This window comes from Mustela putorius, unplaced genomic scaffold (genome assembly GCF_011764305.1).
Source record: "Mustela putorius furo isolate JIRA1106 unplaced genomic scaffold, ASM1176430v1.1 tig00003866_pilon_pilon_pilon, whole genome shotgun sequence".
Classification (NCBI taxonomy): Eukaryota; Metazoa; Chordata; class Mammalia; order Carnivora; family Mustelidae; genus Mustela; species Mustela putorius.
In genome coordinates this window covers 1,816,734-1,829,239 of record NW_025422018.1, presented here as the reverse complement: position 1 = coordinate 1,829,239, position 12,506 = coordinate 1,816,734, and the positions used below count along the sequence as shown (strand labels likewise).

The following is a 12,506-nucleotide window of genomic DNA, read 5'->3' as shown; positions in this document are numbered from 1 at the left end:
AGGAGGGATTGAAACAAGTCTATCAAGGCAAAAAGCTTCTACTATATATCATCTAAAATATCCCATATTACCAAATAATTTTTTTAAAGATTATTTATTTATTTATTTGACAGACAGAGATCACAGGTAGGCAGAGAGGCAGGCAGAGAGAGAGGAAGGGAAGCAGGGGCCCTGCTGAGCAGAGAGCCCAACGCGGGGCTCGATCCCAGGACCCTGAGATCACCACCTGAGCAGAAGGCAGAGGCTTTAACCCACTGAGCCACTCAGGTGCCCCCAAATAATATTTTTAAAGGTATAATTTGATAAAACCTATTTGGGAACAACTGATTAGTATAAATAAATAAAATATACAAAGCCTTTGAATAGTTTCAGTTCCAAAAATCTACAGAAATGCTCAAACAGGATAATCAAGACTTTTGTATAAAAAGTTAGTAGCAGAACCATTTGTAAAAGGCAAAAACTGGAGAGTGCCACAATGGAGAATGGTTAACAAAATTAGGTACGTTCACACTATAGACTATCATAGGTCTGTTAAAAAAATAAGGTTGATCTATATGAGCAGGCACAAAAGGTTTTAGGGTCTACTGTTGAGCAAAGACTGCAAGCTACAGAACAAAATATTCATTATGATCTAATTTTTTTAAAAGATTTTATTTATTTATTTGACAGAGAGAGATCCCAAGTAGGCAGAGAGGCAGGCAGAGATAGAGAGAGAGAGGGAAGCAGGCTCCCCGCTGAGCAGAGAGCCCGATGTGGGGCTCGATCCCAGGACCCTGAGATCATGACCTAAGGAGAAGGAAGTGGCTTAACCCACTGAGCCACCCAGGTGCCGCTATGATCTAATTTTTTAAAAAGAACAGCATTCTCAATGATATACATGTACGTGTATACACATGTGCTGGTTTGTGTGTACCTATGAGTATAGAAAAAAGAGTATGTTTCTTATGGAAGAATATGTTTCAAACTGTAAGAAAAGTTAAATTAGAGATAGATGGGGGGGGGATGAAGAGGGAGGACATTTGTTTTTAATAACCATGCTTACATTTTACCCAATTATGCATGTATTACTTTAATAATCTAAAAAAACCCCAAAACAACGAAACCTAAAAAAACCTAAAAAACGAGGGGTGCCTGGGTGGCTCAGTGGGTTAAAGCCTCTGCTTTCGGCTTGGGTCATGATCCCAGAGTCCTGGGATTGAGCCCCACATCGGGCTCTCTACTCAGCGGGGAGTCTGCTTCTTCCTCTCTCTCTGCCTGCCTCTTTGCCTACTTGTGATCTCTGTCTGTCAAATAAATAAATAAAATATTAAAAAAAAAAACAAAAAAACTAAAAAACGAGAAAAAACCTAAATCTTTCTCAGTTGGAAAATGGATAAACAATGTGAAACATTCATACAATGGAATACTACTGAGGAGTAAAAGGGACTAAACTATAGATGCATACAGAGGCGTGAATGAATCTCAAATGAACTATGCTAATTGAACTAAGTCAGGCCCCTCAAAATTATCTATTATCTAATTCAGTTTATAGGGCATTCCAGAAGAGGTAAAACCCATGGGGACAAGAACAAATCAGTAGTTGCCAAGGGCTGGAGGTAGGTAGGGAGAGGGACTGACTATAAAGGGGCACAGAATTATTTACCAAATATAAATTATACCCTAATAATAATTTTAAAAACTAAAGAAAACAAAATTAGGATGTAAGATTAAATCTTAAATCTAATTTCACAAAAAGTTTAGAATAAATCCTTATTTTCATTTTTTAAGGTAAAATTCATTGTGAATTGTTCTGCAAGCTTTAAAAAAAGATATTTTTATTTAATTGATAGTTGGGCTTGGGGGAAGGGTAGAGAGAGAGGAGAGAATCCTCAGGCTGACTCCACCATGAGCAAGGAGCCCAATGCGGGGCTTGATCTCAGGGCCTTGGGATCATGACCTGAGCCAAAACCCAGAGCTGGCCACTTAACCAACTGAGCCACCCAGGTGCCCCCGTTCTGCCAATTTTGACAAATGTGCATAGTTATGTTAAGTGTCATCAACATCAAGATATATAACAATTCCATCAACACTCTTGCCAAATTTTTCACTGGGTAGTATTTCCTTGCATGAACATAGCACAATTTGCCTATCAAGACACTGAGGGACACTTGAGTTACTTGAATTTTTTCCAGTTTTTGGCTATCACAAATGAAGCTGTTATGAATGTTTGTGTAGAGGTCTTGTATTGACATAGGCTTTCATTACTCTGGGGTAATTAGAAGAACAGAATGGCTGAATCATATGGTCGTTGTATATTTAAGTTATTAAGAAACTGCAAACTGTTTTCCAAAGTAGTTGTACCATCTGACATTCTCAATTTATCAGTTTTCTTCTTTCTTTATATATGTTGTGTCTTGATGTTGTATCCAAGGAATCCCAATAGAACTTTTTCTAACCACAGAAAATACTGTTAGTTCCAATGTTCATTATGATGTTACATAAACCAGGAATTAGACTTTTAATGAAACCTATTAGATTTAAGTTCCTAAAACCTGGAATTTTTAATACTTTAAGCTGTTCCTAATGCTTCGTGTCTATCTAAACATTCTCCATCAGTGAAAAGATTTATGACCTATGAAGATATGAAGAGTTCACCATGTTTAAGTTTCCATTATTTTTACAAACAAAATATGCTTCCATTTGCTCAGGATCTTAGTTAAGACTAAACTATTCTTGGGGCACCTGGGTGGCTTAGTGGGTTAAGGGTCTGCCTTCGGCTCAGATTGTGATACTGGCATCCTAGGATGGAGTCCCGGGGAGCTTGCTTTTCCTTCTCCCTCTGCTGCTCCCCCTGTTTGTGTTCTCTCACTCTCTCTTCCTGTCAAATAAAAAACTACTGATTGACGCAAACAAACAAACAAACAAAAAAACAGAAAAAACTAAGCTACTCTTTGAAGCAATCAAGATTTCACCAGCAAGCTTATGATCCAGCCCTCACTGCTTCTACATCTAATTTCCCATTTACTTTTTTTTTTTAAGGATTTATTTATTTATTTGAGAGAGAGCAAGTAAGCATACAAACGGAGGTGAGGGGCACAGGGAAAGAGAATCCTCAAGCAGACTCCCTGCTGAGTGGAGTCCAAAGTAGGGCTCCATCCCAGCACCCTAAGATCACGACCTGAGCTGAAATCAGGTCACTTAACCAACTTAGCCACCCACTGCCCCCACCATTTACTTTTAAAAGTAAATGGGGCGCCTGGGTGGCTCAGTGGCTCAGTGGGTTAGAGCCTCTGCCTTCAGCTCAGGTCATGGTCTCGGGGTCCTGGGATTGAGCCCCACATTGGGCTCTCTGCTCAGCAGGGAGATTGCTTCCTCCTCTCTCTCTCTTCCTGCCTTTCTGCTACTTGTAATCTCTGTCAAATAAATAAATACAATCTTAAAAAAAACAAAAACAAAAAGAACTTTTCTTCTTTCTTTAAAGTACACTCCATGCCCCACATGGAGCCCAATGTGGGGCTTGAACTCAAGACCCTGAGATAACACCTGAGCTGAGATCAAGAGTTGGACGCTAACTGACTGAGCCACCCAGGTCCCTGGTAAAAGAACTTTCCTTACTGAAAATTTCAGCACATACAAAAACAGAATTGTATAATTAGGCCTTATGTGCCTACCATCACCCAGCTTCAAGACCAACACATGGCTAATCCTGTCTCATCAATATCCCTCTCTTTCTTCCCTTTCCCTGATGAATTATTTCAAAACCAGTAATAGATGTTATATGATTTCACCTATAAACTTCAGAGTATATATCTCTAAAACAGAAGGGTTTAGAAAAAAAAAATATATATATATATATAATACTATTACCACATCAAAAGAATTATTCTCACCTTATATCCAGTTATCAATGTTATATTTCCTTGATTGTTTCAAAGAAGTTTTGAAAAAATTTATCTGTTTGAATCAGGACCCAAGTAAGGACCCATATATTAAAATTGGTTGATATGTTTCTTAAGTCTCTTGTAACTGATAGGCTCTCTCCTTTTCTCCCTGTTCCCTTTTATTTGTTGAAGAAATTGTCTTACTGTGTTTTATAGTCTGGATTTTGATGATTATAATCTCCCTCCCCCAAGTGGGGTCATTTAACAAGTCCCTTTGTCCCTAGTATTTCCTATATAGTGGTAGTTAGATCTTGAGACCTCATCAAGTATATTTGATAGAAAATTTGTGCTTCCACCATGAGCCACATACTACCTGGCTGTCTTTCTTTTCATGATGTTAAAAACTACTTATGAGCGGCGCTTGGGTGGCTCAGTGAATTAAAGCCTCCGCCTTCGGCTCAGGTCATGATATTAGGGTCCTGGGATCGAGCCCCACGTCAGGCTTTCTGCTCAGCAGGGAGCCTGCTTCCCTCTCTCTCTCTGCCTGCCTCTCTATCTACCTGTGATCTCTGTCTGTCAGATAAATAAACAAAATCTTTAGAAAACAGATGATCTGGGATGCCTGGGTGGCTCAGTTGGTTAAGCAGCTGCCTTTGGCTCAGGTCATGATCCCAGGATCCTGGGATCGAGTCCCACATCGGTTTCCTTGCTGGACAGGGAGCCTGCTTCTCCCTCTGCCTCTGCCTGCCTCTCTGTCTGCCTGTGCTCGCTCGCTCGCTCTCTCTCCCTCTGTCTCTGACAAATAAATAAATAAATAAAATCTTAAAAAAAAAAAAAACAAACCTGATGATCTTTGCTTAGACCTATTAATTCATTGGGAAGATTGCAATATGGTAATATTCCAGTTCTGTCATCCTTTCTTGGTATGTTAAATAGAATACTTCTGTAAAGAGAACTCCCTCTCATCTCTTTTTGGTAACCTTGAGGTATGGTTCAGATAGGAAGGGCAGATAAATGTTTGTTTCTTTCTCTTTGTTAACAGTTTTCACAGTAATGAATTGGTTCCCTTGCATCTTCCAAAGTTGACCAAGAAGTTTCTTTTTTTCTTGAGTACAATTATGAATTCATGGACTTCAACATATCTGATGGGTTTCAATCTACTGCAGTTAGTACATTTACAAATGCTCAAGTGGGAGCCTCTTCAAGTTGTCTCTTAATTACTTGAACCCTATTATTAACTCCAGCATATTTTTAAAAAAAATATTTTATTTATTTATTTATTTGACAGAGAGAGAGAGAGAGACAGCGAGACAGGGAACACTAGCAGGGGGAGTGGGAGAGGGAGAAGCAGGCTTCTCGCCCAGCAGGGAGCCTGATGCGGGGCTAGGACCCTGGGATCATGAATTGAGCCAAAGGCAGGCGTTTAAAGACCAAGCCACCCAGGGACCCCATAGCAGCATTTTTTAAAGCTTTCTGGATTTCTGAAACAATAAGATGTTGCCAGGTTTATCTAGTATATTTTTAGCCCCAAATCCGCAATCAGCCATTTCTCTTAGGAGTCTTGGTTTCTTTTAGTAAGAAGTATTATTTATGTACCATAGCCTGGGTGCTAATGGCATTCATCATCACTGGGATGATCACTATTTCTAGGCCTTTTTACTGGACAGAGCTAGGAGATCAATCTATCTACCTACCTATCTATCTATATTAAATATATATATAAAAGATTAAAAAACATACTGGTACTCCCAACTGAAAATTATATCAATAGGGTTTTTACTAACTTTAGTATTACAATTCAGTTATATACTTTACTTTAACATTAATGTGTGTCCTTTCTCTCAAAGCCCAGTTCTTAAAGATTCTAAGTGCAATTAATCATCATGTATACCTTATGAACAAATACTTTCAACTGAGTGAAAAATTTTAAGGCAAGCAAAATAGATTCTGTTCATGTCAAAATAGAGACCCAATGATACGTATTTCAAGATTATTACATGCTCATTTGAAAAATATTTAGAATAATGGCTGATTTATAAAATATCAAATCAACATTGAGCCTTTCCTAAAATTCATCAGTTCTCTCACCAGTTCTGCAAAATCTGCAGTCTCCAAGTCATTCAATGCTGTGTCTAGTTCCATCTATGTGAAAAGAAAAAAAAAGTAACACAAACCATTTAACTCGTATCAGTTATTATTTAGTAATGGCCTCATAAAAGTGCTTAATAATTAGTTGAAGAATTGAGTAAGTATATTTCTCTTTTGTGATATTTAAGAAATGTCCCCCAATAGAACATGTTACTATTAAGCTTTGGAATTACAGAAAAATATTTATTTAACATACATTTTTCAGTTAAATCTCGATTATTATGAGATTTATTTATTTATTTATTATGGGCTTTAAGATGAGCTTTATTCTGTATTCAATGCAAAATAATTTCTGGGGTTAAAAAACTGCTTTCCAGTTTTGAGTTGGAAAATTCTTGAAACTATTAAAATTCTTAAGAGGAAAATAATCAATCTTAATGTGCTCAAACTATTTTGAGGGTTTTTTCTCCCCTCTATTTCCTATATATTTCTCAGCAGTTAGATTCTTTGAAAATATCAACATTCTTCCCTGTGTCTTTCCTATGTCCCATATAAAAGGACCCTTAATCTTTATTTATGGATTAAAACATGAAGGCAAGCATTCCCCTGGAATCTGGCACAGTTTAGCTTCCCTACAGAGTTATTAGGAAAATCTTACTTAGGATTTAGCTTTTGTTTCTATGGAAATTGCCTGAACTCTTTCATGTATTTGTTCCTCCATGAAGCATTCCAAATTTGAAAACAGAATAAATTTAATCTGTAGCTTAATTTGTAATGTGTATATATAAATTGAAAACTATTGGTAATTAAAGCTTGCATCATATACGTGATTTGTGGGGGAAAAAAAGATATCCTTTTTTTTTTCTTTTCCTTTTTCTTTAAAGGCCAGGGTACTCTCTGCAGGACTATTTCAAACTGTGTCTTACTGAGATAACTAAAGCTTTGGAAACATTAGTCATGCCTTTCAATACTTTTCTCACACTGTGACTTATTACTCATTTGTGACTTACATTTTTCTGCATCTAGCAAATATTTCATGTACTCTTTTTTTGGGCTATGGTTTCTCTTGTGAAAAACTAAAGGACAAAAAGAAAAGTATCCACTTGTGAATTTTGATCTCACAAATGTTAATGTTTACAGGTTGCTATTTCCACTACTGAATTCTATAGGCTAATGCACAAAGTTACTAAAATTGTTCCTTCACATTCCTTAAGACAATAAGCAAAGTTATCTTTTCTCTTAAATTAGTCCAGTGTACTGTAGGAAAAATGACATTCAAAAAAGAGAGAGAGAACATCTGAACAAACAAAAGCAAAACACACCACATAACATTGATTTCTGAAAAGTATTTTAAGTTTGGAAAATGCTTAAATGTTAAAGTAAGATAAGAGAACTAATTTCTATCTAGAAAGAAGTATTTCTCTTTCTAAGTTCACTGTACTAGATCTCCTATTTAATTAACCAATGGCTTCTTTTAACTCTTACCCACAATCCTGAAAATAACAAAAAGTCTAAAAAGGAGAGAAGATAAAAAATTACAAGGCAACTGGTTCTGATTTTTATTTATGACTCCCGAGATTACCTTGATTTCCCGTGGAAGTGTGAGCCATCGAACTCCAGGGAGGCCGTCTAAAAGCACTGCGCTGGAAGCATCATATTGTTGTGCACTCAGACTGGTACCAGAATGTAGTTTAGCAGGGTGAAGTGCTCTTTGAAAGAACAAGCTGAAAAAATGATCCAAACGAGGAACATTCTCAACCTGGCAAAAGGCACTGAAGAAACAAGAGCTGTAAGTCAGAACAACATATGAAATGGTGGTTATCTACATGCTCCTAAGAAGACTAGATCTTTCCCAACTTACATAGGCTCTCTTCCTCACTCCTCTCCCTTATGAAGAATTACTGCTATAATGTTACCGATGGAATGTAAGAAGTTCATCCTGTCAGGGACGCCTGGGTGGCTCAGTTGGTTGGAGGACTGCCTTCGGCTCAGGTCATGATCCTGGAGTGCCGGGATCGAGTCCCGCATCAGGCTCCCAGCTGCATGGGGAGTCTGCTTCGCTCTCTGACCTTCTCCTCGCTCATGCTCTCTCTCACTGTCTCTCTCTCAAATAAATAAATAAAATCTTTAAAAAAAAAAAAGAAGTTCATCCTGTCAATATTTTTTACCCAAAAACCTACTTTCAAATGTACAGAGTAGATGATATTATGGGAGAACCACAGGGCTAACACAAATGGTCTATCTACGACAGAATGAGCTGAAGTACACTTTGTGGGGGGAAAAAAAAAGTAAGTTGCTTTTACCTTATCTCTTAGCCATTTAAACTCCCAATACCTTTCAGGCAAGATGGAATAATAAAGAGAGTTAGAGTTTTGTAATAGAACATATCTGACTTTGACTCTTATCATTCATTGCTTTTAGTAGGTAGGTATCTCAGGAAAATCATCTAACCTTTCTCTGAACTTTTGTTCCCATCTCTAAAAATGGGGATAATACAACCTGATTCACGTGTGAAGTACCTAGTAAATAAGTACTTATTATACTTATTACTTATTGAATACAGAAAGCACATAATTAGCCTAAGTAATTTTCCCCTCTTCACTAATGAAGGCAACACTATTGAAGAACTCAAAGAGAGGGAGGAAGGGGAGACAGACTAAACATTTGTTTTTAGCCATGCAAAAATAATAGAGCATTGCCTGCATCCTTTCATTGGAATAGCCCGCTGGATAATACGATAACTATTATATGTGCTGTTAATACATCAGAATAATATTCATGGATTCATTCAACAAACCGCTTAAGTGCCAACTGTGTTCTAGGCACTGTTCTCACTGCTGGAGGTACAGTAGTAAAAATATCAAGACAAAAGACATGGTCTCTGTTTCTGTGGAGCTCACATTTTAATGGAGAAAGACAACAAATGAACAAACAGTAAAAACATGAACTCGTACAAAGGGCCATACAGAGAATAGGATCATGTGAATGGGTGATGTGACAGATCAAAAGCTGGGGAAGAGTCTTTGAGAATGGGCATTTAAGCTGAGATCCCAATGTCAAGAAGATCCAGTGAGAGGAAAAAGCACAAATGCTGACAAACTTGGGCAGGGTACCCACAGAAGAGCACAGAGGGGTGGGTGCGGTTTGAGATCTGAATCAGAAAGGTATGTAGGAGCCAGATTATAATGTAAAAAGATCATTTTAACTGCAGTTGGAAATTTATTAAAGTGGCAAGGAAACCATTTAGATTACTGTAGTAGTGAGAGATGCTGGTGGCTGGACAGGGTTAACAGTGAAGATGTAAAGAAATGAATGGATTTGAGATATGTTTTAAAGACAGACTGTTTAGAATTTGCTGATAGTTTGGCTAGGAATAGTGAAGGAAACATATCTTTGATCAAAACACTAAATTCTGCGAATATATAATCAATCTTCCGTGCCTTATAGGGAACTAACTAGCTTACAACTTAAAAAAAATTAAGTCTTTGGACTTTTTAGTCTTATAATTTTTCATAATGTGCTTTTAATATCTTTCATAATTAGAGAAAAGCTTATTAAAAATGCTACAAAAATGACTACTAACAGCATCTTGGATCCATACTGCTTCTTGGTCTTAAGAACTAATGGATCTTCACATTTATATTCTTAGTTTGCCTTTCAAATTGTCAACAGAACAAGGAAAAACTAAAATTTACTGCCAATTTGGTGATACTTCCAAGTAAATGGAAGCTAAATTTCAAAATGAAATTCACAGAAATTAAGTGTCCCCTGCCCCTAACCTAGTCCACTGCAACTTGCAGAACAATCCTGACTAATTGTCTTAAAGTATGGAATTCATTGCAGAAATTTAATTTTTAATTATCTCTGGTTTTATAAAAATATAAAGCTTTAATTAAGGCAAAACAAAGCAAGGTTTGCTCACCCAGTGTGAATTTAAGGAGGTGGTTTACAACCATATCTTTATTCTTTATTGATTAAAAATTTCCTTATTTAACTGAAGGTAAAAGCACTGTTTGTGGTTGCCTTGCCTTTCATAGTTCACATGTTTGGGAAATGCTAATTAGTAATTGGGTTTGAGAGGATTTGTCTCTTCAGAGGCTCTTGGAGGAGAACTCTACAAACTAGAAAATACTGATACCACAGCCACAGAAAATCCTTTCAAGGCTGCTTTGAGAACAGTGACAACAAAGATCCACAATAGAAAGAACAGAGAGCTGACACCACTATGCTTTGGGAAAACATATAAACTGTTTCTGGATTTTTATATTGATATTTTCTTAAGGCTTTGAAAGCAAAGGTATCATTTTAGCCTTCTGAAGTACTGGGACTTAGAAAAATCCAACCAACAGAAAAAAATCGTATTTTTTATCCATAATTTTATGGGTTCAAATGTCGAAGTTACCTCAAATTGCCTCCTTCAGATCAAGAAAGATGTATCATATTTTACTGCATGGTTAAAAAAGCAAGAAGCAGGAAAATATGCATAATATGAGCCCACATATATTAAAAAAAAGAGTATGTAGACTGTATTCATATTGTATAGGAAATGTATGAAATAATACACATGAAACTAGCCAATACCTTTTTTACTGTGTCATTTATTTATGAGTGCATGTTTTTTACTAAACATTTTTTAAGTAAGAAGTATCAAATTTTAGTATAGTAAATTTGACAATGCTCTTATAAAACCAGAGAAAAACACAAACAACTTATTTAAAACCTTCTTACTCTTTTCTGTATCTGTTTTGAAATGCTCTTACATTTGCTACTATAGAAATATATCAAATCAGAATATAATTGTGGTTTTATCACTATTTCACATTATTTTACTGAACTAACATAAGACCAAAAAAGAAAAAGCAATGGATCAAGTGAAAAACTGCCTAGAACTATAAAATAAAGCCACTAATTAAAGAAGGAAAAAATCAGAGGAATAAGAAAAAAAACAAATAACTAACTTGCCAATCAAGGAAAAGTATTAAGTGCAAAAGAGATTTAGAATTATATACTTAAAACTTGAGATTCATGTTTCATAAGCATTGATATCTTCATTTTTTTAATATTTTCTTATTAACTTTTAATTCCAGTATAGTTAGCATACAGTGTTATGTTAGTTTCAGGTGTACAACACAGTGATTCAACAATTCCATATATCACCCAGTGCTTATCATGTCAAGTACACTCCTTGATCCCCATCACTCATTTCCCCTATCCCCTCACCTACCACCCCTCTGGTTTATTCTCTGTGACTAAAAGTTTTTTTTTTTTTTTAAACAAATAAACAAAAACTTGAGATTCAATTCACAGAAGTACTTACCTATCTAAAGAACCATACATAAATTTTAAGGTTTGGACAACATCTTCTATCATATTCCTCAGCTGAGGAAGAGGAACTCTAAAAAAAAGCAAAAATGCATTTATAACATAACCAAATAATACATATTTAAGAGAAGCAGAACATCTTTACATTTTACATGAAAAGAATGTGAGAAGTCTGTGGGTTAAATGCTAGTATAGCTGGTTGTTCATTAAAGACTCCACTGTCTAGATTTGAAATTTGAGCATGGGTCTAGTAGGCATTTTGATATCACCACCTACAGAAAAAGTATTTAAGCCTTTTTAGGGTTTAGTTCCTAGTATATGTCACAGAACCATTATCACTCACGTTAAATGTTTTGAAGCATACAGGAAACACAGGAGACAAATGAAAATGAAAATGAAAACACAATGGTCTAAATCTTGGGGATGCAGCAAAAGCTGTTCAAAGAGGAAAGTTTATAGAAATACAGGCCTACCTCAATAAATTTTGAAAAGTATCAAATAAACAACCAAACCTTACCCCAAAGGAGCTAGAAGAAGAACAAAGCCCAAAGGCAATAGAAGGAAAAAAAAAATAATAAAGATGAGAACAGAAAGAATAAAATTAAAAAAAATTTTTAGCCACGCATTCATGATAGATCTAATTTCGACTGAAATTAGGCACCTTTAAAACACAAATGTTTTGCTATTTTTCATTGCAGCCTCCTTTGGAGTTCCTGTTTGTGGTATAAAAACATGTCCACAATTCAGCACTCTTCCCCTCAAGAGGTAGAACTTAATTTCCCTCCCCTTGACTGTGGGCTGGACTTATTTAACTCACTTTAACAAATAGTAAATGGGGGAAATGACTGCATCATTTCTAAAACTAAGTCAACTTCCCCATTTTCTCTATTTTGAAGAAACCCATCTCTCTATCACTTGCTTTGGGGGAAGTCAGCTGATGTGCTATGAGAACTTCACTCAAGCAACTCTAGGGAGAGATCCTTGTGGCAAGGAATTAAGGCCTCCTGACAATGGCCAGGTGTGTAAGTCATGTTGGAAGCAGATGCTCTAGCTCTAGTTCAGCCTTCAGATAACTGTATCCTTGACCAATATTTTGACTGAAACATTAAGGCAGATCCTGAGCCAGAATCACCCAGTTAAGTTGCTCATGAATCCTCACTCACAAGAACACCTATGAGATAATAATGTCTACTGTTTTAAGTCCCCAAGTTTTTAATAATTTGTTATCCAAGAATA

General features: G+C 36.3%; 1 protein-coding gene across 5 annotated transcripts in view; it reads right to left on the bottom strand.

Annotated features, from left to right (window-relative positions):
* Positions 1-12,506, bottom strand: part of INTU (inturned planar cell polarity protein) — an 88,720-nt gene that overhangs the window by 17,830 nt on the left and 58,384 nt on the right. For 4 of the 5 annotated variants that reach the window (XM_004747942.3, XM_004747938.3, XM_004747941.3 and 1 more), the window contains exons 7-9: positions 11,266-11,343; positions 7,531-7,720; positions 5,949-6,002 (exon numbers count right to left, since the gene is read on the bottom strand). In XM_004747942.3, the coding sequence (XP_004747999.1) occupies positions 5,949-6,002; positions 7,531-7,720; positions 11,266-11,343 (322 nt within the window). The remainder of the gene's footprint in view (positions 1-5,948; positions 6,003-7,530; positions 7,721-11,265; positions 11,344-12,506) is intronic. The other variant, XM_004747939.3, reaches the window with a different exon arrangement.